At 40.8% G+C, this 27,082-nt stretch overlaps 1 protein-coding gene across 2 annotated transcripts; it reads left to right on the forward strand.

Annotated features, from left to right (window-relative positions):
- On the forward strand, positions 1-23,388 carry SPRYD7 (SPRY domain containing 7). 2 transcript variants are annotated; one of them, XM_038761985.1, is made up of 5 exons: positions 1-116; positions 3,933-4,049; positions 6,283-6,449; positions 11,559-11,661; positions 23,348-23,388. In XM_038761985.1, exons 1-5 carry the CDS (start codon positions 11-13, stop codon positions 23,356-23,358), a joined length of 504 nt encoding a protein of 167 aa, XP_038617913.1. In that variant the 5' UTR covers positions 1-10; the 3' UTR covers positions 23,359-23,388. The 2 variants fall into 2 exon arrangements, with proteins under 2 accessions (XP_038617913.1, XP_038617912.1); XM_038761984.1 differs by lacking the exon at positions 23,348-23,388 and adding an exon at positions 20,960-21,869.
- The last annotated feature ends 3,694 nt before the right edge of the window (positions 23,389-27,082 follow it).

Below are 27,082 nucleotides of genomic sequence, written 5' to 3' on the forward strand. Positions count from 1 at the left end.
CGGGGCGGCCATGGCGGGGTCGGTCCTGTGCTGCCTGCGCTGGTGCCGGGACGGCGGGCCGGGGCACATCCCCCTCAAGGAGATGCCCGCCGTGCAGCTGGACACGCAGCAGATGGGTAAGGCCGCCCCCCCCACCACCAATCAATCAATCAATCGTATTTATTGAGCGCTTACTGTGTGCAGAGCACTGCACTAAGCGCTTGGGAAGTACAAGTTGGCAACGTATAGAGACAGTCCCTACCCAACAGCGGGCTCACAGTCTAGAAGGGGGAGACAGACAACAAAACCAAACATATTAATAAAATAAATAGAATAGGTATGTACGAGTAAAATAGAGTAATAAATACGTACAAACATGTACAGGTGCTGTGGGGAAGGGAAGGAGGTATGGTCGGGGGGATGGAGAGGGGGAGGAGGGGGCTCAGTGTGGGAAGGCCTCCTGGAGGAGGTGAGCTCTCAGTAGGGCCTTGAAGGGAGGAAGAGAGCGAGCTTGGCGGGTGGGCAGAGGGATTGGGGGCATTCCGGGCCAGGGGGAGGATGTGGGCCGGGGGTCGATGGCGGGACAGGCGAGAATGAGGCCTAACGGTGAGGAGATTAGTGGCAGAGGAACAGAGGGTGCGGGCTGGGCTGGAGAAGGACAGAAGGGACGTGAGGTAGGAGGGGGCGAGGGGATGGACAGCCTTGAAGCCCAGGGTGACGAGTTTCTGGCTCACAGTCTTCATCCCCATCTTACAGATGAGGGAACTGAGGCCCAAAGAAGTGAAGTGGCTGGCCCATGGTCACACGGCAGACAAGTGGCGGAGTCGGGATTAGAACTCACGACCCGACTCGCAGGCCTGTGTTCTATCCCCCGAGGGTCTGTCACCTCGCCCCCACCCCACCCGTTCTCCTCCTTTCACTAAGCCCCACTTCGGGCCCAGGGAAGACAGAGCTGGGACTGCTCTCTCACCTTCCCCGTGGGCCTCCTCACGATAACTAGTGTGCTGTTTTTCTTTGCACCGAACACCGTGCGAAGCGCTGGAGTAGATTCGGTGCACTCATTTGAGACGCATCACTGCCCCACGGTGGGGCTCTAACTCCGAAGGGGAAGGGGCTTTAGTCCCCATTTTACAGATGAGGAGACGGAGGCCCAGGGAAGTGGTGAGGTGTCAAAGGTCATGCCCAGGCAATTGAGAGAGCCCGGAGTGGAAGCCAGGTCTCCTGACTTCCAGTCCTGTGCTTTTGCCATTAGGCAGTGCCGCTTCTAGGGTCTCTTGGCCATCTTCTTATCTGCTTTCAGGGAAAGGATGTGCCTTTCTCTCCCACTTCCCTTCCTGGTGTTTCCCTGTTGTAAATAGTTTGAATTAGCCCTGGTGCTTAGTACGGTGCTCTGCACAGAATAAATAAGTACTAATAAGTGATCGTTATTCAGTCCTCTGAAGTATTCCAAGGCTTTATCGGTTTCTCTGGGAACTTCCCCTCCCACCATGGCTCAGATGCTACTTGGAGCTCCTAGTCATCTCTACCTCGGGGACATCCTCTGGGACGTCATCAGAGTAATTGTAATGGGAGTGACCTGCTCTGGTTGCCCTTCCTATTTTGCTAAAATCGAAAGCCACTCTAAAATTCCCCTGAGCCAGAGTCGTGCTCGTTCCCTACAGTACGAACAGCTTCATCTTAGTCATACGCATTTGTGGGCTACACTTTTATTGTTCCCTTCACCCCAAGGTGCCTAGAAAACACACTCAAATGGAAACTGCGGGATTGTTTCACCGCTACAAGGTGAATGTTGCCAAGGTAGAACTTCTTGTATTTTATATACAGGTGCTGTGGGGAGGGGAAGAAGAAGGAGGGGGCTCAATCTGGGAAGGCCTCCTGGAGGAGGCACAGAAGTGACTTAATAATATGATAATAATAACCTGCCCAAGATCACACAGCAGAAAAGCAGCAGGGCCGGGATTAGAACCCAGGTCTTTCTGCCTTCCAGGCTCATGCTCTAGCCATTAGGCCACACTTCTTCTCTTGGACCAATGTACAAGTTTCTTGCTTGTACAAGCAAATCATCTTGCTCTTATCTGAATTCAGCCCTTCCTCTCTCATTTCCATCCTTTATACTCGCTTTTGATACTGACAAAGATATTTGGGACAGCAGAGAGAATTTCATGAGTTGGAAGTCGGATGGGGTTTCATGGCTGATGACAGCAAAACGGGTGCTGCCAGCTCTCTAGTAATCTTAAACGATAAGGTCTTTTATGTGCGATAGTTGTAAAATGGTATTTATGATGCTCTTATGTTGTGTGCTAGACTAGAGGTTTTGTGTAAAAATTTGTACCTCTACCATTGCTGCCCCAATCACCTTTATTGAGGTATTAATGAGTAGTGACTTGGGGAGAGGAATGCCACTGTTCAGTTATTGGCACTGTTTTCCTACTGTGCCCTGCTTTTATTTATTTTTTTTTTGGGGGGGGGATTACATGCCAGGCACTGTTTTAAATGCTGGGGTAGATACAAGCCAATCAGGTTGGACACAGTCCCAGTCCCACTTGGGGCTCACAGTCTAAGTAAGAGGGAGAGCGGATGTTTAATCCCCAGTTGTGGAAAGTGAGGCACAGAAAAGTTAAGTGATTTCCTCAGGGCCCCACAGCAGGCAGAGCCAGGATTAGAACCCATCTGCTGACTCTCAGCTCCATGCTCTTTCCATTAAGCCATGCTGCTTCTCCATTGCATCTTCCTCTGTGCAGTGAAGTCTTGCACTACAATATTCTGAATTGCCATATTCTATGATTAACAGTAGATCTCAATCCCTAATTTTTTTTTAAATGCTAGGATTAACATGTATTGCTTGCCAGGTGATTTAAGACTGTAAACAAACATATTCTAGTGTTCAGTTTTCACTACAGATACTTATTGTTTATAAATGGAATCTTTCTTATATAATAGTGCTTTGATACATTTTGGCTCCATTTATTTTATTAGATTGAGTAGTGAAAGGTGCAGTGTGCAAATAGTACAAAAATGTGACGTGCTGTGTACTATTTAAGACTTTTAGTGTTTCCAGTGGTTTTCTTAAATTGCTTTGAAAAACGCCTCTGTAGAGCCTTCCTGTCTAACTCCAGTACTCTGTTCCCTCAGCACATTTGGTATGAATCTATATCATTATCATCATCATCAATCGTATTTATTGAGTGCTTACTGTGTGCAGAGCACTGTACTAAGCGCTTGGTTAGTACAAATTGGCAACATATGAGACAGTCCCTACCCAACAGTGGGCTCACAGTCTAAAAATATATATTTACATGTCTCTGCCATTAGGGTGTTTATGTTTCTTTTCATATAGGTCTATCTTTCTGACATTTATGCATTACATTTCTTTGTGTTTGCATATTTGTTCTTTTTCTCTGATTAGATTATAAACTCTTAGGAGTTTATAAGAAGTAAGGACCCTATATTTTTTTCTTTCTTCTTTCCCCAACACATAACCTACTCAGTACAGTTCTCACCATAAAGCTAATGCCCAGTAAATATTAACGATGGATTGAATGGAGCATAGGGTCGATGAATACTACAAATTTGGTAATCTTGTATTTGTAAAAAAAAAAAAAAAGAAACAAAAAATGAATGAAATCAATACATGGAGAGGTGATGTTAGCATAATATTGATGTTTTCTTTCAATCAATCAATCAATCAATCAATCTTATTTATTGAGCACTTACTGTGTGCAGAGCACTGTACTAAGCGCTTGGGAAGTACAAGCTGGCAACATATAGAGACCGTCCCTACCCAACAGCGGGTTCACAGTCTAAAAGGGGGAGACAGAGAACAAAACCAAACATACTAGCATAACATAATTTCAAATATTATACCACATCCCAGAGAGATGAAGGTGAAATGGCAATTTTGTTGTATGAAGCTTTTAGTAGCTTTGACAATAGAAGGTTATATTTTTGTTTAGGAACTGATGTTGTCATTGTCAAAAATGGAAGAAGAATATGTGGGACAGGCGGTTGCTTAGCCAATGCACCCTTGCATCAGAACAAAAGCTACTTTGAGTTTAAAATCCAGTCCACAGGTGAGTAAAATTCTGTAAACACAGTAGTCCCTTGCCATTCTCAGATTCCTGCCGACACACACACACATCCAAAAAATTTTGCCTGCCTGCAATTGGCTGAACCCCACTCAGAGTGGCAGCAGGCTCTGGCCTTGTGCCCCCCACTCCCCAATCCTTGCTGTCTCTTTGATTGCTAGCAGCTGCAACTCTTCCTCTTCAGTGGCTGGCTGGTCACCCCCTGGAACTCCCAGGTGGGTGAGAGCTCCTGAATAAACTTTGGCTGTCGGGCACAGATGGTATTCTTGGTTCCACCTCATTTGGTGGGGTTTTTCTAACCAACCCACTGTGAATACCATGAAAATACCATATTACATTTACCTAATCAAATAGATGCTTACCAGGTACAGTATTGGGACCCCCCACTCTGTTCTCCTTGATTGAGGGCCAATTAATCAGGAAGCTCTGAGTTACCATTTTCATTCAGGTGATTCAGTTAAGCCTATGTTCAACCACCTCGACATAGCATTTTTTACCAGCATTGTGCAGGGAAGCCCAGAACGCATACAGCAAATGAATGGTGTTGATCTTGGTGTCACCGAATCATAAGGAGGATTTGTTAATGTGTTTTTCAGTGGATTCATACCTCAGTTTCCATTGGTGGGGTTTTTCTAACCAACCCACTGTGAATACCATGAAAATACCATATTACATTTACCTAATCAAATAGATGCTTACCAGGTACAGTATTGGGACCCCCACTCTGTTCTCCTTGATTGAGGGCCAATTAATCAGGAAGTTCTGAGTTACCATTTTCATTCAGGTGATTCAGTTAAGCCTATGTTCAACCACCTCGACAGAGCATTTTTTACCAGCTTTGTGCAGGGAAGCCCAGAACGCATACAGCAAATGAATGGTGTTGACCTTGGTGTCACCGAATCATAAGGAGGATTTGTTAATGTGTTTTTCAGTGGATTCATACCTCAGTTTCCATTGGTGGGGTTTTTCTAACCAACCCACTGTGAATACCATGAAAATACCATATTACATTTACCTAATCAAATAGATGCTTACCAGGTACAATATTGGGACCCCCACTCTGTTCTCCTTGATTGAGGGCCAATTAATCAGAAAGCTCTGAGTTACCATTTTTATTCAGGTGATTCAGTTAAGCCTATGTTCAACCACCTCGACATAGCATTTTTTACCAGCGTTGTGCAGGGAAGCCCAAAACGCATACAGCAAATGAATGGTGTTGATCTTGGTGTCACCGAATCATAAGGAGGATTTGTTAATGTGTTTTTCAGTGGATTCATACCTCAGTTTCCATTGGTGGGGTTTTTCTAACCAACCCACTGTGAATACCATGAAATTACCATATTACATTTACCTAACCAAATAGATGCTTACCAGGTACAGTATTGGGACCCCCACTCTGTTCTCCGTGATTGAGGGCCAGTTAATCAGGAAGTTCTGAGTTACCATTTTCATTCAGGTGATTCAGTTAAGCCTATGTTCAACCACCTCGACATAGCATTTTTTACCAGCGTTGTGCAGGGAAGCCCAAAACGCATACAGCAAATGAATGGTGTTGATCTTGGTGTCACCGAATCATAAGGAGGATTTGCTAATGTGTTTTTCAGTGGATTCATACCTCAGTTTCCATTGCTCTCAGTCTTAAAAGAGTGGACTGCTATCAAAATAGTGCTCTAGAGCTCTCCTTGGTTCTTGTCATCTGTTAACACATTCCAAGTGACTTGGGAAAATGTTATTGATGGAGCTTTCAGAAGAGCCCAAAGCAGCTACCCTGCTCCAAGTCAGCACTTTATTTTACCCACAGATTGGACTGCACTTCTGCTTTGACTCAAGGTTTCTCAGTGCAGTCAGTTCTCCTATAGCACAGGAACTCACTCTTGAAGAATCCAGCACAAGGAGAAATCATGTTGGTAGAATTTACTCCTTGAGTGCCAGTGCATGTAATCAATTCTTCCAAATTGGACCTCATTCTGTCCAGAAAAAATGTGCTCTGTCAGAAAAATAATCCCCAGTTCCCTCACACTCCCCCACAGAGTCCTTCCAAAATGCATAGTGAAAACACAAGTTGTGGTAAAACTGACTGTGTTTACAGATTCTTTCAAACTAAGTTTGTGATTGTCTGGTGCTTCTGTTTGTGTTCTCGTCCCTCAGATTTGTCTTCTTCAAATTATTGATGTAATTCCAAAGCAAGAAATAATATTGTTCCCTGTGACGTTTTCAGGAATCTGGGGTATTGGAGTTGCAACTCAGAAAGTTAACTTGAATCAGATTCCTCTTGGCCGAGATGTACATAGTCTTGTGATGAGGAATGATGGAGCCCTCTACCACAACAATGAGGAGAAGAGCAGACTGCCAGCAAACAGCCTTCCCCAGGAGGGAGATGTGGTGGTGAGTGTCCTCGTGGACTTGTTTTTAAATGAGTATTCTATTTTAGTTGCTTTCAACATAGTTTTTTTTCTGCAATGCAAGTTTGATTGCAAAATATTTAAGTGGGGGCTGCCAGACTGGTGCATTTTAGGCCTGAGAACTATCATTCCTTAAAATGGTTACCCCAGCGCTTAACACAGCGCCTTGGCACATAGTAAACATGTAGCAAATACCACAATTATTATTATTGTTTAAAAGAATACCACATTTATAATAATAATAATAATTTTGGTATTTAAGTGCTTACTATATGCAAAGCACTGTTCTGAGCACTGGGGGGATACAAGGTAATCAGATTGTCCCATGTGGGGGCTCACAGTCTTAATCCCCAATTTACAGATGAGGGAACTGAGGCACAGAGAAGTTAAGTGACTTGCCCAAAGTCACACAGCTGACAACCGGCAGAGCCGGGATTTGAACCCCTGACCTCTGACTCCAAAGCCCGGGCTCTTTCCACTGACAAGAGTTTGCACGATTGAAAAGCGGAATTTAAAAAGTTTAGGTTTAGTAAATGAATTAGTTTGTGCCCCGAGCCCATGTGCTCAAGAATGCACTGGAATAAATGCAGTCTTTTTGAATCTGTGGCATAGTTACACATTTGTCCAAAGGAGCTGGTCCATTTTGACTTGTCATCCCCTCCGAAAACTTCCTTCCATTTGGCTTTTCAGGAATATGTAAAAAGAAATGAACTAAGAAGAATCTTAGCTGAATCTTTTTTGAGTAGAGGGCAAGGGTGTGGCTGATGCATTTGCTGTTAAGGCTAACCACTAGCCTCCTAATTGCACGCCTCCAAGGACACTTCTCTGACAGTCTTCCAAATCCTTCTTTGCTAAAAATGTAATCTCAAATTTTTGTGATTGTTGCCGGTTTCTCATCCAGCTGACCACTTCTCCTCAATACTTCTAGCAGTGCAAAATCTATCTGAAAGCCCAACATAACTATAGAAATTTGGAACAAAGCGGCAGATCACCTGGCGGAACAGGCTGCCTTACAAATCGGGCTCTTCCACCAAGGCAGAGTTTAAGGCCACTTTTGGCTTACAACTAACATGAAAGCACAAGGCAAGGCAGTCTTTATGGGTTTGCAGTGTGGTCAGTGCTGTGGACCTTTCCAGCATACCACACCCTTTGGGGAATTTCACCATTGGTGGTAGTATTCCTTGTGAGTACTAAACACCCCCCCACACACCCCCCCACACACGTACAAATATACAAATATGTATATTTAGTTGGCTTTTGTACTCACAAATAATTCCGTATAAATTATTCTTTACTTGGCTGATAGACAAGTGGGAGGAATAAGGCAAGGGTCATATCAGCAGGGCCTTTCTTCTTCAGCAAGGACCAAGTGACTCTCAGAAGTTGGGCAAAGCCCATTTATGATTGACAGCCGTCTGAAAGTAAAATAGGAGTTTAGGATAAGCATCCAGATGCTTCATGAGGGCATTATTGTTCCCTGATGTCCTCGGCTGATACTTAAAGTCGGGGGCTGAAGACTTTGCATTTACAAGACTTTCATGAATCTAAATGGATTTTGTAAAGCTTGATTAAAAATTGATTCCAGACTGAAAGGAGATATGTAGTCATTTCTGAAGACCAACTTTTTCTCATTAGCCTATTTAAATATCACAGTGCATGATGTGTTTTGGCCCATTTCCCTCTTTAACTGATGTCCCTAGCAAGGACCTTCCTTTTCAATGGGCTGTTTCTTGGTGACAGAACATTATAGGTAAATGGAGGCTGTCCGCCTGTTTAAACCTTGAAAATAGCATGGTCTAGTGGAAACGGCACAGGCATGGGAGTTAGAGGACTTGGATTCTAATTCTAGTTCTGCCATTTGCCTACTGTGTGGCATTGGGCAGGTGTCTCAACTTCTCTGTACCTCAGTTTCCTTATTTGTAAAATTGGGATTCAATGCTTGTTCTCCCTCAGACTCCAAACCTGCACCATGTGGTACAGGGTCTGTACCTGACCTGATTATCTTCTATCTTTTCCAGTGCTTGGCATATAGTAAGCACTAAACAAATATGATTATCATTGCTATTATTTACTACTAATAAATCTTGGAAGAGCCAAATAAATATTTCACTTTGTTGAGTTTTTGAGCCTTATCTTTCAATATGCCTTGCTTTCCTGAAATTTATGTTCTGGAGTTAAACTGACTGATGAATGGAATTAAGCCTCATTATCAGGTAGTCACCACCCTAAAATCAGAATTGAAAGACTTAAAAGAATAAACTGAATGAAGGGTCAAGGCATAAGCAAAGTAAAACATGTGGTACTTATTACCCACCTTCATCATTGTAACCCAGATATGTTTAATGTTCATTAAATTCCTGTCTTTATCATAGAGAAAATAACTGAAGTTCTAGGCTAATGAAATTGTGGGTTTTTTTGTCTTACAATCCAGTCATATTCAAAAACAGACTCTTATACTTAACCAAATGAAATGCAAAAATTTGTTGCAATATGTAATTAATCGCTTATTGAGCACCTATTGTATGCAGGGCACTGTACTAGCACTTGGCAGGGTGCAACACAAAACTATAACTGAGACATTCCCTGTCTAGAACAAGCAATATGAAAAAGCCCTAAAGTGCCACTAGGAGTGAGCCTAGAGAGGGTTCAAGTAACTAGCTTTGGTGCCATGTAATTTTGTACTGTGTTTTTGAAAGTAAACTTTTCCATCCTAAATTATTTTCAAAATTTTCCAAAAAGAAATTGGAAAAATAAACTCCATTACACACCACCTGGTTACATTTACTAACAGTATAACTTTGCTGTCTGTGAAAGGCCTGTTCTTTCATTGCTATGAGGAGTTGGTTTTACCATCTCGATTTTGGATATTCTGAGAGAAGTAAATGATAATGTGTAGGTTTACTTCCCCATTCAAGCACAGGCCTGGGAGCCAAAGGGCTTGGGTTCTAATTCTGGCTCCACCACTTAATTAGCTGTGTGTCCTTGAGCAAGTCACTTAACTTCCATATCTCCATTTCCTCATTTATAAAATGAGGATTCGGTCAATGTCTGTTCTCTTCCTGTGATTAGGAGCCTCATACAGGCCAGGGTTGTGTCCAACCTAATAATTTCTTGTCTGACCCAGTGTTTAGTACAGTGCTTGGCACATAGAAAGTGCTTATCATGCTACTATTCTTATTAATTTTACTGTCTCATTGACAAACTGTTAAAGCCAGATCTATTCTCACACCTGTGAGCCATTTTAAATCATCATTAGTTTCTCTGTGGTTTGGCTCAGGCAGGGCTACTGAGCTGAAAAGAGCAGAAAAGACATATGGATCTGGTAGGGATCTTTGTGGGGACGGGGGCCGCCAGAACCAAAGCCCTACACGCATTGAAGGACACAGTTGAGAAGTAAATGCGTTGAATCTGTCTTACAAGAATACTGAGCCGAGGTAGGAAAGCATGGAAGAAGAGTCCATCATCTCCCTTTCCGTGGGGGTTCACTACATTTTGCATGTCCCGTAGCAAAATGTGATGCCATCAACTGCGAATTGAATCACAGCGGAGATTTTTGTGGTTAAGAAAACTGCAGATAGCCTCAATATTGCCTTTTTGACTTTGCAGTTTGTGATCCATTAGTTATGGTACTTGTTCAGTGCTTACTGTGTGCCAACCACTGTACTAAGTGTTGGGGTAATTACAAGGTAATCAGATTGAACTCAGTCCCTGCACAACACAGGGCCATTGGTCTAAGCTTTTTTCAACCACCCAACTAGAGCGTGAACCCCTTGTGGGACGGGGACTGGCCTTATCTGTTCTGTTTCATCTACTCCTTAATGAATTCCATGACTAACAAAGTAAACCTGGTCTGTGTCTTCTGCAGCTCATTGTCTATATGTATATATGTTTGTATATATTTATTACTCTATTTTACTTGTACCTATCTATTCTATTTATTTTATTCTGTTAGTATGTTTGGTTTTGTTCTCTGTCTCCCCCTTCTAGACTGTGAGCCCACTGTGGGTAGGGACTGTCTCTATATGTTGCCAGCTTGTACTTTCCAAGCGCTTAGTACAGTTCTCTGCACACAGTAAGCTCTCAATAAATACGATTGATTGATCGATTGATTTTTTCTTTGGCATATTCTGTATATTGTTATAAGTTAAATTCAATTTAAAAAAAATACCGCAATTGTTATTAATAACATCATTGTTGTTGTGGTCATTAAATCAGGGTTCCTAGGGTAGATTCAGAAAGGGGACTAGAAAGGTGTCTCCCTAATGTATGTTTTAGTTGAACTGCTAGGAGCCAGTAACATCCATTAGATGCTTAGAGTTGGACGTTCCCTTTCCAGATTTAAGGCAGAAACAGTATTTTTTCCTGAAAAAATCTACTGCCAAAAACCTTTGTTTAGTGAGTATTAAGTGAAACTGTAGTCTTATTTTAGAGCAACTTACGTGTTTGAAATAAAGACAGAAAAGGGCATGAGCATGAATGCCAGTGTAACTGGAATTGGATTACATTAATAAAAATCCCTGAAATTGAAAATAATTTCAAGCAGCTGGTTCTATCAGTCACATTTTTTATTCAGAGAAGGTAAAGAGCAATGGTTTTCAGTATGAACTAGCCACCCACCTCTGGGTTTATCTGTAATTTAAATAATCTATTTTTTTGCAGGGGTGGGGAACAAGCCCTCCGAGTTCTGATGCTGTTTGGATTTAAACAGCTGTCTTTTATTTGGTTCCTGTTTAAAATTCAAGATAATTCTAACTGTTTTGTCTAATCAACAGCAAATAATTTGAACACGTACATATATACTTTCCAGTCATTTCTTCCAGAACTACACCCCTCCCAAAACTATTCATGATAACCAAGCCTCCACCCAGGTGACTCTGTTTTCCAGCTTTCTGTGTTGCTTTGCCCTGTCAACAAAAGAGGTACTGAGTGTTTTTTTCAGAGCTCAGATTTTGTGATGTCAAAAAATGACCCCCAGCCCTCCAGAGTTTTCTGCTTAATGAACCTTAAAAGGAAAATATGTTGGCTCTGTTACGCATGTGAGTTTTTGTGGTTGAGATACCCCTGTGTTGAAATGTTTCATTTTTCTTCATAGGGTATTACGTATGACCATGTAGAGTTAAATGTATATTTGAATGGGAATAATATGCACTGTCCTGCATCAGGGATAAGAGGGACGGTGTACCCTGTTGTTTATGGTAAGTTTAAAAAAACTTCTAATTGTAATTTCCTATGCTTCTATAGATGATATACTCTCAGTTTTATCCATTATAAACAGGCTTCTCTTGATAAGCATCTTTCAGCAAAAGAGTTTGTCATCTGAGAGATTTGATAGTTTTTTCTTTCTCCTGGCAGTCAAAATATGTCAGTGTGTATTCTAATGTAAAGTTTATGAGTATTCTAAAGGTGATGCAAACCAGCTAGAATTGTATAACAATTGATTTAAGCAGCATGGCATGGTGGATAGAGCACTGGTCTGGGAGTTGGAAGGTCATGGTTTCTAATCCTGGCTCCGCCTCATGTCTGCTGTGACCTTGGGCAAGCCACTTTACTTCTCGGTGCCTCAGTTACATAATAGGAATAATAATAATGATGATGGTATTTGTTAGGCACCTACTATGTGCCAAGCACTGTTCTAAGCACTGGAGTAGATACAGGTAATCAGGTAGTCCCACGTGGGGCTCACTGTCTTAATCCCCATTTTACAGATCACTGAGGCACAGAGAAGTGAAATGACTTGCTCAAGGTCACACAGCTGACAAGTGGCAGAGCTGAGATTAGAACCCATGACCTCTGACTCCCAAGCCCGTGCTCTTTCCACTAAGCCACGCAGTTTCTGTAAAATGAGGATTGAGACTGTGAGCCCCACGTGGGACAGAGACTGTGTCCAACCTGATTTGCTTGTATTCACCCAAGCACTTAGTACAGTGCTTGATGCGTAGTAAGCACTTAATAAATACCACAATTATTATTGTGATTTAAGAGTCTACATATGAGAGGTATTGCAGTTTTTGATAATTGGGTTGGGCACAAATAAAACTGTTAAATTCTCAGTCGTCTCATTTTCCGGAAAATGGGGTGTGACTTTTGCAGTGAAAGTTTTCTTTACACAGGTGCCCAGGGCCAAATTCTAAAGCCTAATTGGAAGTTGGTGCCTTTGAAACATTTAGGAACAGGTTCTGGTAGGCTGTCTCAGCTGGTTTGCCAAGCCCGTGTCTTTGTACCCGTAGCACTACTGATCTAAGTCTCTTGATCATGGTCATAGAGAACTGCTCAAGAAGAACCGATACATAATTTGCCTCTGATAGGAGGAGTTTAGTTTCCTCTAAACCAGTTTAGTGGTTCAATTCAATTCACCGCTGTAGAAATTAGACAGCCAAATGTGGCTAAGGTAGTGTGTTTCTTCCTCTTTCTTCCCCTGCCCCCCACCATGTAAGTAGCTTTCAGGTAAATCTGCAGAAATGCCTCTCTGTTCATTTTCATTAATGGAAGCATAGGATGCTGTGGGACTCACAGCAAGCCCTATTCATAGGACAAAGTCAATTTATTTTAGCCTAAAACCGTCCTTTCCCCCAACTCCCTCCCCCGGCCATTCCTCAAAGCAACAGTGCTGTGTTGCAGCTATATCTACATTCTGAACTGTCAGAATGTGACTTTAATCTAGGGTTTCCAAGTTCCAGTAGAAAGTGGTAAGGAGATGGATTTTATTTTTATTTGGTTTCGGTCTCTTAACCCTGTCTGCCCCTCCTTTTGCCACCAGAAGAGATTAGACTTGTGATCTGATGCTACACATCACCAACGTCTGCTCATTCTCTTTGCCCCACACCTTGATAAACTCTGCTGGTTTCCTCCATCACTTTCCTGGGCATCTTAAACTCTCTCCTTCTCTTTTATCAATCAATCAATCAATCAGTCAATCAATCAATCCACCCTGTGGCTCCCCTCGGGCAGGCCAGCTCTGGAGACTACGAAGCTGGTCCAAGCGCCAAGTTTCGTTGGCCCTGTGAGGGTCCAGAGCTACTTTTGCCAAACATTTCACCACAATTCTCAGTTGGACTATTATAAAGCTATTGTGCACATTTTCTAATCAACATGAATTAGAAAGGGAATTTATATTGCTTATTTCCTAAACCAAGCATGACAGAAACACACAAGCCATCCCAAACCCAGTATTTGCCAACTACTTGACTTCAGTTTTGAGATTTAAGCAGAATTTAATTGTCAGAGCTTGAAACATAATTCCCTGTCTCTTGTACAGTTGGAGTGTGCATGATGGGTGAGGCAGCGAAGCACGTGCTGTCAAGAAATAGGTCACTGGTAAAAAACAGATTGGAGTTAGCCTGAGAACTGTTGTGAGTTAATGGCTCATCCAGCTCCTTGGCAGACTGGAAACCTCATTTTAAGATCACCTCCCCCACCAAAAAAATAGAGGGCCCCAGATTTGTTTGTTTATGAACTAATTTTAAATGATATAATTCAGCAGAGCTTGCCTACTTGTGGAAGAGGGGACACTTCCATTGCAGAGTCTCCTGAGCACACAAAAAGCCACACTCATCTTTCTCAGGCAGTGTTCTTTGGTGAGTGAGCAAAGGCAGCTGCTGTTTGCTTTGAAAGGCTTTTTTGCACCATCCCAAGTTGCAGCTTTCCCACCCATCCTGTCTCCAGCCCTTCCTACCTTTGTGTTTCATACAGGAGGTGGGACCAGTTTTAGCTGGTTCCAAACAGGTTTTACACACCAGTTATAAAGAGGACTGTCATGGCCATCAAGTTGATTGAGCATAAATTATGATGAAAACTCAACTTCATTTAAAAAAACAGCAACTGGTCATTTCCATGAGAAAAACATAGCAGCAGTTTTCTACATTTATTTAAAGTTATGCAGAATGCATGTGAAAGCTACTGTTAAACATAACGTTATTGCCTTTAGGTCAAGAAATCCAAATCTGTGCTTTAGAATTCATATATAAATGACACCATTGGACCCATCAAATAGTAGAGAAAAGTCCTCAATGTGAAAAAAATCAGTTTTACAGGTAGAAAATGCTTCAAAAGGATATTTTACTTTATTAGTTTTACTCCAATTCATTCATTCATTCAATTGTATTTATTGAGAGCTTACTGTGTGCAGAGCACTGTACTAAGCGCTTGGCAAGTACAAGTTGGCAACATATAGAGACGGTCCCTACCCAACAACGGGCTCACAGTCTAGAAGGGGGAGACAGACAACAAAACAAAACATGTGGACAGGTGTCAAGTCATCAGAATAAATAGAAGTAAAGCTAGATGCACATCATTAACAAAATAAATAGAATAGTAAGTATGTACAAGTAAAATAGAGTAATACATCTGTACAAACATATATACAGGTGTATATATTTAAATTAATTATGTCTGCAGTTATGTTGTAGTCTTCAGTTTCAAGAGCAAAACTTACATTATTTAGGAACTTGATCTGCTCATAAGTTTCAGTAGTTCTAATGGATTTAAAAATTTATAGTATTTTATCCAAACTGCAATTTAAAAGTAACTTGTTAACAACTGTCTATATGATACCTAAAGGGTGGGGGAGGGGGGTGTGTGTTTTAGTGGTTGTTTTATTATTTCTGAGCTATCTATATATGAAGTGGATGTACCTTATTACTCATTACTCCGTCATGTTACAATTCATTACATAAAATACATGCATCAGCTAGGTATGGATCATGATAGTTCAGCAGGGTGGTATTAGTGTATGAATAATATCTCCCCTAAAGTAGTCTTTAATTTCCCACTTGGTTAAAAAGCACTGTTTATTACTACTATGATACAAGAAGGAACATACTGTTAAGGCCATTCAGTGCCTCAAGCTGTGATAAAAAGCCACAAAAATGAGAAAACTTCATCCCAAGGCATATTTCTTTCCTTAACATACCACACATAGTATACACTAGAGCACATTTCCCAATCTCATTGGGGTTACGACTCAGAGCCCTGCCTGGACTGAAACTCTCTGACTGGACGTTCAGGGCGGGGGGACCTTGCAGGCGTGACTCACGGCATATGTGCATTGAAGCAACAGCCTCCACCTTTACTGGGGACCTCAATTCTCCCCAGTTTCCCTACTGTTCAATCCACCCAGGAGCCTAATTAGATTCGGTTAGCTAGGGTTTTTTATTTTCTGGGGGGTGGAGGAGGGGATTGTTTTGGGTTTTTTTTTTTTTAGTTCTCCAAATGAATTTTGGTTTAGCTTGTCAACGTCGATATTTTAGTCTTTTTCATTCCTGTGACTTCAGTTGAATATTTTCAAACTATGTCAAGGAGAAGTTTTTCCATTCTTCACTTCTTAATGACCCTAGTTTGTTTTCTCCATTACAGTGTAGTATTTTGTTGGGAAGTCCGATGTGCCAAATCTTGAGCCTCATTAACCATGATCTATAGCAGGGCCCGTGTGTTAAGAAGGGGGGTGGGGGTGTAACATTTTGACCTCTACTTGATTTTAGTCATGTTGCCTTATTGGTTTAAGTTGAGGTTTAGCCTTTAAAACGGGATGGTTTATCTGTCCTTCAATAGCATTAATTAAGTTTTCACTGTGTCCAGAGCCTCATTTGGGCGCTGGGGGGAGTTTTAAAAGGAAATGGAAAAATGCAGCCCTTGCGTTTAAGGATCTTAAGGCCCAATGAGTGTCAGTAAACAAAAGTGAGGGATACAGATGCATCTGTTAATTCCTACCTTTTATAAATTACTCCGATTCAGTTCACTTTTGATTATACAGGCCAGCCCACACCATGTTGGGGGTCATATGTCCTCTTCCTACTGAGAGCGCTGGTGGGAGAGATGTTGGCTCTCTTGGGCTGAGGGGTTTTCAGGCCTCCTGGTGAGAGGCGCAGTGGTAGTGAGTAGGCATGGGACGTCCATCTCTGCTCCTTGCTACATCCCTCGGCCTCTAGCTTCTCCCATTTTTGGTTTATCATAATGACAGTGGCACCTTGTCCTTTTTCTAAAAATTCCACTGGACCACATCATTCCCCCTCCTCAAGAATCCCCTGTGGTTCCCATTGGTTCTGGCGTAATGCAGAAACTCTCCAAGGCTCTCCAACAGCTGGTTTCTGTTTAGCTGACTGCTCTCTTTTTTATGGTATTAATAAGCACTTAGCGAATTATGTGCCAGGCACTGTGTCAAGCACTGGGATAGAGAAGCAGCGTGGCTCAGTGGAAAGAGCCCCGGCTTTGGAGTCAGAGGTCATGGGTTCAATTCCCGGCTCTTCCAGTTGTCAGCTGTGTGACTTTGGGCAAGTCACTTTACTTCTCAGTTCCTTCATCTGTAAAATGGGGATGAAGACTTTGAGCCCCCCATGGGACAATCTGATCACCTTGTAACCTCCCCAGTGCTTAGAACAGTGCTTTGCACATAGTAAGCTCTTAATAAATGCCATTATTATTATAATTATAATTGTCAGCTTTGTGACTTTGTGCAAGTCACTTAACCTCTCTGGGCTTCAGTTACCTCATCTGTAAAATGGGGATTAAGACTGTGCGCCCCCTGTGGGACAACCTGATCACCTTGTAACCTCCCCAGCGCTTAGAACAGTGCTTTGCACATAGTAAGCACTTAATAAATGCCATCATCATTATTATTATTGTTTTCATTATATAAGCTAGTCAGGTTGGACACAGTCCATGTCACACAAGGAGCTCACAGTCTTAATCCCCATTTTACAGATGAGGGAACTGAGGTTCAGAGAAGTTAAGTGACTTGCCCAAGGTCACACAGCAGACAAGTGGTGGAGCCAAGATTAGAACCCAGGTCCTTCTGATTCCCAGGCCTTTGATCTATCTATCCACTAGACCACACTGCTCTCTTCTTTGGTTACCCTCCACCTCATGGTGTTGTCTTCTTCCACAAACTCCTCCTAACTGTCCCTCACTCTCTACTCTTCCTGACCCATCACTTGGACCTTTTCCCTCCATCTGTAAATACTCTTTCCCCTTAGCTTTGGAACATGACATCCCTCCCCTTTTTCAAACTTCCAAAATGGATGCATAACTCTCTTACATAAATGTAATGTCTTTTGGTTGTTAGGGACTATAATGAAAACTAATTTATAGGAAATTGTTAAATCCGTTTCTCCCAATAAATGTGGTGATACTAGTCATGGGTGACCTACTCTCTGGGATGTGTGAAATAATCTCACATTGATAGAAAACATTAATAACAATATGGTTGGGATAGTGGCAGTTTTCATTTTTCTTTTTAGCTACGGCTGTCAGCATTCTCTTTTCGCCTTGGGATGAATTTAAATGTCATTTTTTGGGTTTTTTTTTTTAACTTGATTTGAAAATCAGCCCAGAAATATTTGTTCTTGAATCTCAGAAATATGTATTTGTTACATTTTTGTTACATTTGTATTATACATTTTTCCCTACGCTTTGGAGAAGATAAAAGTAATTTTTTCAAAGGCCTACATATGCTGCAGGACAGGAAAAGTATTTAAAAATCAAAACATTTAACTTGAAAAATCAAACTAATATTTGTTTGATTACATTGTTGAAATAAAAATTATATATAATTGTCATTGGCTAACTGGGCATCAACAGATCTCCCAGGCATCCCCATTATGACTTTTGCTGTATCACCTACTGTTACTCTCAATCAATCAATCAGTGGTATTATTGAGCACTTACTGAGCTTGGGAAAGAACAATACAGCAGAGTTGGTAGATGCCTGCCTGTCCACAAGGAGCCTACAATTTACAATTTACTTAGGTCTGAGGGTCTCCCTGGCTTCCGCTATCCAGGACTCCACCAAACCTTAAACCAGCTTTGATTGAGACATTTAAAAGGAGGGTACCGAGTAATCCACATGCAGTCAAGAAAGCCTCTAGGTTAAAAAAAATTGCATAGTGTCAACATGGTTGCAGTGGAAACTAGGCATTGAGGGAAGATGATTGAAACACTGTCCCGGAGGGGATTAGCAACTGCCCCTGTAGTTTGTTCAAGCAGAGTGCACTACATTTCTGTCAGAAACACTGTTTCAGCCTAATAGCATTTTCCACAGAACTAATTTGTTACGGCTTAAAGTTCGCTGTTTCCAGGAAATATTAGGTAACAGTGAACTTTAAACACAACGAGTTGGCTCTCCGGTGCTAGTGAACTTGAAACAGTGTTTCTGATACTGAAACACGATACCATCTGCTTGAAAGCATCTCCTGCCAGAGCCACATCACGTAAATGGGCCAATTCAAGGTCATTTCATGGCACTGTGTGCCCCCCCCGCAATCTTGCACCATGTTCCAGTAGGAAGAGCTACTGTATTTTAATACATAATATTGGCCAAGTCTTCAGGAACTAAAACCAGTCGGAAGCAACCTGATTTTCAGTCCATCTCAAAGGAAAATTTAATTAATTCCTTTCACTTTTACTAATTGGATGAAGAGTCTGTTTATTTCTGTTCATAGGGACTGTACTCTCCCAGTCACTTAGTACAGTCCTGTGCGTACAGTAAGTGCTCATTAAATACCATCACTTGATTGTTGGGGGATCATAGTAGAGTATGGTTTTGGATAGCATCTGACTGACGTGGAAGTCCACCTGACTGACAGCTGCTTCCAAAAAGGTCAGGTCCCTGCTTCTTGATTCTCTCCCCATTCCCCCTCCCTCCCGCACCCCCAAACACTGCTAACCTGCCCAAACTTTGCCACAAAGATCTCAGAGCTGAAAAGGCAAAGCTCAGAATGCTGTGAGATCAGACAGGCTGACAGCGTGGTTCTCCCAGAGAGCTCTGAGGTTGGGATACAGTACAAAGCCCTCCAAAATGTTTCCCTTACCTGAACAGAACACAAACGGGTTGACCATCAACTGTTAGCTTGTCTCATGCCAATTTAAGTGATCAAAATCCACTCCTAAAATAGATTTGTCCCATCCAGCTTTGCCGTTAACTAGAATGTAAAATCAAATCCCAAACCAATCAGCACTGAAACTATTCCTCTCACGTAAAACTTAATTTTCTCGGAGTTATCCCAGATAAACTTGAGTATGCTGGAAAATCACTCACAAGATCGATGATTAACAGAGTACTTTTTGCACTTTAAGATCATTCCAACTTGGCAGATGTGATGTGTTGGACTCAGTTGAGATTGTAAATAATACAATGCAATACTAAACATTTGTTTTAAATAACATTTATGGATTGTTTCGTTAAAATAGGCAGCTCAAGATTTAATCTATTTTGTGTGTGTGTGTGTGCGTGTGCAATATATCTATCTATCTATATATATATATATATATATATATTGCTGGGCATTTCTTATTGCAGATATAATGTTGAGAAACACATTATGTAAACAGGAGGACATTGACAAAACTTCTTCATTAATGGGCAAGCCAGAAAGGAGCATGCCAGGGGACAACTGGGAACAGGCCAGATCTGGGTGCAATGAACAGTCACCCACTTTGGGGACATCTTAGCACATTCCTTCCGCATTACCCTTGATGGGGCCAGGAAATCTAAAGTCGAAGCAAGTGGTGGTAGCAACTTGAAACCTGGCAGGTGAGGCTTAGGTAGCAGGAGATGGGGAGATCTGAGCAATGGCAGATTGCTGTGGTCAGAAGCTGGAACCTCTTTTGACGGTTCCCAATGCTTGGTGTTACCCGTGACCGCTTTGACAACTGAATGTCTTCCTTTGGCTTTAATACCGCCGCAGGGAGAAATTACAGAAATGTGGGAAGAAAAATGTGGTTGAAAAGTGGTTCTGGGTCTTACATTCCCACCAGATTCAAATAGCTGAACAGAATCAAAGGACCAAACAGTAAGCGATATTCAGCAATTCGTTTTCCAGTTTGCTGATTATTGAGGCCTGTTTCCTTTCTGTTGGCCATCTTTCCACTGTTTCAGCGCTTGAAAGCCTTTCTATCAAAAGCGGGGCTTAATGAGAGAGAGAAGGCTTGGGTGCTTGTTAGGAGGTTTGCCAGAAGGATGAGGCTATTGTCCAAGATGAGGTTTTGGACTGCAGGATTTATTGTATTCTTACTTCCCTTGGCCCAGTCAGTCAATAGTGTTTATTGAGCATCTACTGAATGAAGAGCAGTATACTAAGTATTTGGGAGAGTTCGATAGATGTGGAAGATATGGTCTCCTGCCTTCAAGAAGCTTACAGTCTAGCTGAAAAGACAGACATTGAAGTCCTGCTCCCCCCGCTTTGTTTCAGAGAATTGAGAAGCGACTGGGTTTCTAAATGTATATTCACAAAAATACGGTATTGTAGATTAGAATTTGATTGAGAAACACCCAGTAAGCTGGAGATCTGTGATTTGGTTTGTTATGTGTGCCTGAAGTTTTTTTCCTACCAATTAAAACTGATTTGTGACCTCTGTTGTATGTGTGTGTTAGACTGTGATGGAGTGTGTTATGTCCTGGAAGATATACTTTTTCTCAATTGTGTAGAATTGTGTATGTTGTGTTTCTGATGTGTTATAATGTGTACCCTTCTAACTGTTTTTCAATTTGCTTCTATCCTGTAGTTGATGACAGTGCAATTTTGGATTGTCAGTTCAGTGAGTTCTATCATACTCCTCCAACTGGTTTTGAAAAAATACTGTTTGAGCAGCAGATCTTCTGAATACTGTAGTACTGGATTCTTGGACCCCTGCACTGTTAAAAGCCTTTATCATCCTAATAAAGTTTCACCTCACCTATCAGAACCCCATTCTCTGTTTTTACTAAGTGCTTGTGAATGTTGTGAATGTTAAAATACCACATCAGAGACTGTAATTAAAAATGTTAGGTTGTGTTTTGTGATGTGATAATTTGACAACCATGACAATGTGAGTGATTCCTGTGTATAAGTGGAAACCAGTGGGTTTGATTGATGTTAAATGGCTGTTTGGATACTCAGTACATTTTGAAAGAAAATTTTATTTCTTAGAAGAGAACTTGTTTCCATTAAGGTACAGAGTTATGAAATGCCATTTTGTTGTGGGGTTTTTTTTAAGCCCTGTGGTACTGTGCTAAGTGTGCAGTCCTGTCTTGTTTTAAAGCGTGCTTTTCATACGAAAGGTGGAATGAGACAATGTAATTGGCAGCTGTTTTTTTTTCTCTTGTGTAAAATTTGCCCTGGCTTGCTTAATTTGTGAAAGTATCATTGTTTTTGATTGCTTTCATTGTAAGAAATAATAGAATGTATATTTCAGTAATTATGAAAGCATTTTTTTCAAGTAAAAAAGCAAAACTGAATGCAAGAAATATTTATGAAGATATCCATCCTGCATTACTCCAAAAAGGAAGTACAGATTGCTCAACCTTGTAACATACACTGGCATGTTATCATGAAGCGTTTCATGTAGTAAGTAAACTAGAGTCAATTTTTATGGAATATTTTATTTCTTGTTTTCTCTGCATTGAATAATAAAATTAATAGTGTTTAAGATATTTTGATACCGTGATTCAAAGTATCATTTTAATTTAAGCACTATCTACATTATTCTGAATAGGTTATTTCATGAGCTCCAACAAATGTGATATGCTATTCAAAGTAGGCATCTTTTATAAAGGCATCTCTGTTGTTTCCAGTTATTTTTGAGGCCTTTCTTAAGGCTTAGAAAATATTAACAGAACTGAAAAACTTAATTAGCCTGACTGGCTGTGTGAGTTTTCATTGTGACTAAGTCTTGTATTTAGTTTATAATTTTCTGAGCATATGCAGTCAGTTCTCACATAATGAGTGGGTTACGTTCTTGAACCCTGCTTTCCGGAAAACCCCTTTAGTAATACCTAATCTATTATCTTATATTACATGTATTTGTATTAATGCCTGTCGCCTCTAGACTGCATGTTCCTTGTGGGCAGGGAATGTGTCTGTTGCATTGTACTCTCCCAAGTGCCATGTACAGTGCTCTGCACACATTAGGTGCTCAGTAAATAACATTGCTTGATAGCCTGATTAATCTACCCCCTGCGTGCACTTTCAACACTAAATCAGTCAATCAGTTATGTTTATTGGGCACTTTCTATATGCAGAACACTGTTCTAAGTGCTTGGTTGAGGTCACTAAAGTTAGCAGATGTGATCCCTGCCATCAGAGAGCTTACAGTCTAGTGTGTCTTTCCTATTCAGAAAAATGTGTCAGAAGAACATTTCCTGATACCCCAACAATATTCTATCCACAACATTTAATGTTCTTGGGGAATTGACTATATTCACTTTAAAATGTCTGTGCACCTTATTGATTCTGGGAATATTTTAAAATTAGGAATATTTTTGAATAGATTTTCTTAATCGTATGTATTGAGCATTGTGCGCAGAATACTGTACTAAGCACTTGGGAGAGTACAGTATAACAGAGTTGGTAGGCACGTTACGTGCCCACAATGAGCTTACAGTCTATAGAGCTCAAAAGGTACAGATCCAAGTGCATAGGTGGTGCAGAAGGGGAAATGAGGGCCCAGTCAGGGAAGGCCTCCTGGAGGAGATGCAACCCTAATATGTCTTTGAAGGAGGACCTCTCATTTTCATCCTCCAGTGCCCAAAGTCACATTTCAGTTATGGCCAGGACTGCAGACTGGTGACATCATTTATAATTTTTCAACTGATGAGTTGCCAGTCCTGTTTTTAGGAATTTTGTATTTAAAATTAAAATAGTTGTCAATATAGGTCAAGAAAGCAAGATAATATATCCTAAACATAGGCTGAAAGTATAAGGCATTTTAGTGGGCCTGCGTTTTAATACTAAAGTTTGTCAGTGAATTAGGCATATGAGAACTGTAGAGTTGAGTCATTGCATTTCTCATTCTTCCTGATTTCACCCCTATTGTGTAAAACAAATTTAAGTAAAAACACATTTTTTGTTCAAAATGGTGTGGCTTTTCGTACTTGCTTCAAATTAACTCATTCTGTTTTCATTACACTTTCAGGGTGGCTTTAATTTGCTAAATACTGAATTCCTTGTGCAGCATTAAATAAGTGGAACTATTGAAGTTATGGATGAAGGTGAGCATCTCCTTCAATGTATTCTTCAGAATAGACAACATAATTGAGGCTGCAGTTTCCTCCTATTAAAATAATCAGTTGGATGAAAAATCGACTTGATTTATAAACAGGATTATTATGTATTTAAAGATTAATCTGAAGTGATGTAGGCTCAAGACAGACTGGCAATTGGAGCTGTTGTAAGTCATCAGGGAAGCAGTTATTGCAAGATAAATGATCAACTCTGCCTCTGTTTCTCTCTGTCTACTGTGAATGGTGATTTCTTAGTAACTGGCCAGACATAGAGCTTTAAAAGCATAGTTAGAAGAAGGGACAGAGTTCTAGTTTGAAAACATTGCACTAAATTGGAAACTCCCTATTTTACACACATATATACTATATATATGTGTGTGTGTGTATATATACACACACATATAATTAAATTACATATGATCTACAGTTCAAATTTTTAAAAAATCCATTCACTTAATGCTTCCAGGTTTCATGTTTCCTTAAGTTGTGTTATCAGGAATCGTCCCTTTTATCTATGCAGTAAAAGCTCTTGTAATTTATATTGAGGGTGATCCAAAATGAATTATTTTTAAATACTGTTATTATTTTATCATTATCATTTTTTTGTGGAGCAGGGACATTGATCTGATTATCCATCCCCAGATTTTGGCACATAGTAAACACGTAACAAGTGTTATTATAGCATGGCCAGCATAGCAAACAAGGTATCAGTGGGGCCCTGAATATGGTGAATGTGGTGGCTCCCTGCTATAAGAGTGGATCAGCATAAAATTGCCACAAACCGTTTTTCTCCCAACCCCCTGAATCCGCATGCTTCTTGCTAACTCCCTTTCCTAGTCAGTATGTTACTTTGTCCTACTTCCATTGTAAGGGATGGAAGGGGTGAGTGTAGACTAACCTGACAGGTAAGGCTGGCATAGCTGGTTGGTATAATCAGTGGATAGACTATGGCATGTGTGGTCAAAAGGTCCCTTCAATTGATGGAAAGAAATTCGCTGATTGTCTTTTAATGGTCTGAAAACTAGGCTATTAAAAAGGCATGCACGTCAGGTGATGAAAGATCGCTACACAGGGTAAACAGAAAGAGATGCAGAGGTAAACACCAATTAGAAGTATAGACCCAGCCATCTAGGATCCAATTAGCTAGCTGGGGTCGGGTTTGCTAGGAGATAAGTAAGGGATGCAGCCAAAATGCTCAGGCCAGGAAGAACGTCTGAGGCCTAGTCCAAGCAGGTAATTTTGAGATGATAAAGATTTATTAGAAGGCACAAGTTGTAAAAATTTGGACTCATCTCACACCTAGACATCCAGGGTGGAGCTTGGGGAGCTGTGGGGCCCTGTCTATTTAAGAGAACTTGTCTGGTTGAGGTTTCAGGCAGTGTGGCTTAGTCCAGGAGGAGTTAGAGAAATCCAAAGACAGAAGCGTAACAATAGGAAAAAAAAAATGGCTTTTCAGTTGCTTAAAATCTGTAGGAAAGGAATTCATTTGTAGTTTATCATACCTGATTTGATTTAGTCATATATGAACAAGTAACTAGAGAGCAATCTTTGACATGCAATTATGTCTTTACTAATCCTTGTTACGTTTTCTATAGGCAAAAAGTGAATTTAGTGTCCCATGAAACGGTCAGACCAAAGCTCTTCCTCTAAAATTTTAACAACGAGAACATTCAAAATAAATAAAACGAAAAACAAATACACAAATAGGGAAAAAAAATTCCTGTCGTAAGGTTAAGCTGTATTTTCCTAATTCATTTATTGTGTCCTTAGTTGCTGAACTGGAAAACTGACAAGCTCATAGGCTTGGAGTTGAGTTTGTGACTCTCTGAATATCAGCAGGGGAATGAAAAAGAGAATTCTAAGACAAGACTGAGGAGGTTAGAACACAAGACTTCAAATAGTAACACTAGTAGCCGTAGTACTTCATAGCCATTTCAGTGCTGTTGCCCAGGTAACAGTGCAGCCTTTTTTTGAGACAATCTGCTAATCACTTTTTTGAATTTAGGCCAAAAAAAAAATGGTTGCTTCTCCACCAGCTCTCCCTACCCATAGACTGTAAGTCCTTGTGGGCAGAGAATTCTGTCTTCCAACTCTCTATTGTACTTTCCCAAGTGCTTACGCAGTAAGTTCTGCACACAGTAATTGCTCAATAAATGCCATTGATTGATTGATGGCTCTCTTCCCATTTTACATTCTGGCCCTTTTTACTCACTGATCTCTAACTTACACTCTTTCCTCATCTCAAAATCATCCCAGCGCATAGAACAGTCCCAGCGCTTAGAACAGTGCTTTGCACATAGTAAGCGCTTAACGAATGCCATTATTATTATTATTATCTTTTAATAGTCGTTTCCGTCAACTCTCAGGCCTCCAACCCTCACACGGTTTCCCCAGCCTGGAATTCCCTTCCCATCCCATATCTGTCAGTCCACACAACTCTCCTCATCTTTTGAGCTCTCCGAAACACTCTTAAGCTGTCCTGGATTCATTCATCCTGCCTCAATCTCATCGACCCAGCAGCTACCCTAACACTTTGGTACTTTATTTCAATCCTCAGCACTTAAGGGCATAGTCTGTTTTTATATTCAATTATTTATTCAGCAATTCCATCCTATTATGTTTTCACTACTACCTGTTATAATGTTACATCCTTGTTCTCCTTTTGTAAATATATGTATATATATATATATATATTTTGCCCCTCTATTAGACTGGCAGGGAACATGTCTTTTCCTATATTTAACCAAGTGCTTAGTACGGTGATTTGCACATAGTAGGCACTCAGTAAATACCATTGATAATTGAATAACAAAATATTTTCATCAAATGGGCAGGGATGTGTAGCTGTGAATGGCCTCAGGTGAATGGTCACCTGAGAAAGACTATACTTCAGTTCCCTGTTTCACATCTGTCCAAGTATCACTCTGCTGCCTTTCATTGCCCAGGTGAAACTGGCATTTGTTCACAGGCATGATGGTAACATATTAGTTTGGTCCAGATGAGAATGGCTACTTTGGAGCTATTAGAACATGCTGAGAAACCATAATCACAGAGGCTTAGAGTAAATATAGAAAAGTCAAAGTATCCTCCTATATTAAGTGAAACAGAGACCTAATCAATTAAAATAAAAAAGAGAAAACTTGACAGAAATGACCCACAACATAATTCAAGTTATGACTTAGCATAAATGACCTACCAGCTCTTATCACAGTGCTTGGCACATAGTAAGCACTTTACAAATATCACAATTACTATCTTAACTGACCTTTTGGGTCTGCCTTCCCTCAATCTCTGTCTTTATAGCACCTCCTTGTGTTACTTTATTCAGAAATAGGAATGTGATGAGAGCATAAATGCTTAGAATTGGAAAACTATTTCCACATTTCATTCCCACTTCCTGTGCATTCTGATGAAGAAAACACAGTTGAACCTTGGCAGAGACACAATTTTATAAATCTTTTTTCTTAAGTACAGTATTATTTAACAGTTTGTTTCCGGATGGCCTCTGAACTCTTTGGACCATCTGGAAACACAGCAAGTCAAACTGTGTCAAATAGGTCTTTCCTCTCCCATCCTGTGGCTGAGGGAAGTCAAAACTCTGGGCTGTTCCTAATGTCCATCAGGTAGGCAGCAGGCAGGAGACTTGT

Source organism: Tachyglossus aculeatus, chromosome 20, assembly GCF_015852505.1.
Source record: "Tachyglossus aculeatus isolate mTacAcu1 chromosome 20, mTacAcu1.pri, whole genome shotgun sequence".
Classification (NCBI taxonomy): Eukaryota; Metazoa; Chordata; class Mammalia; order Monotremata; family Tachyglossidae; genus Tachyglossus; species Tachyglossus aculeatus.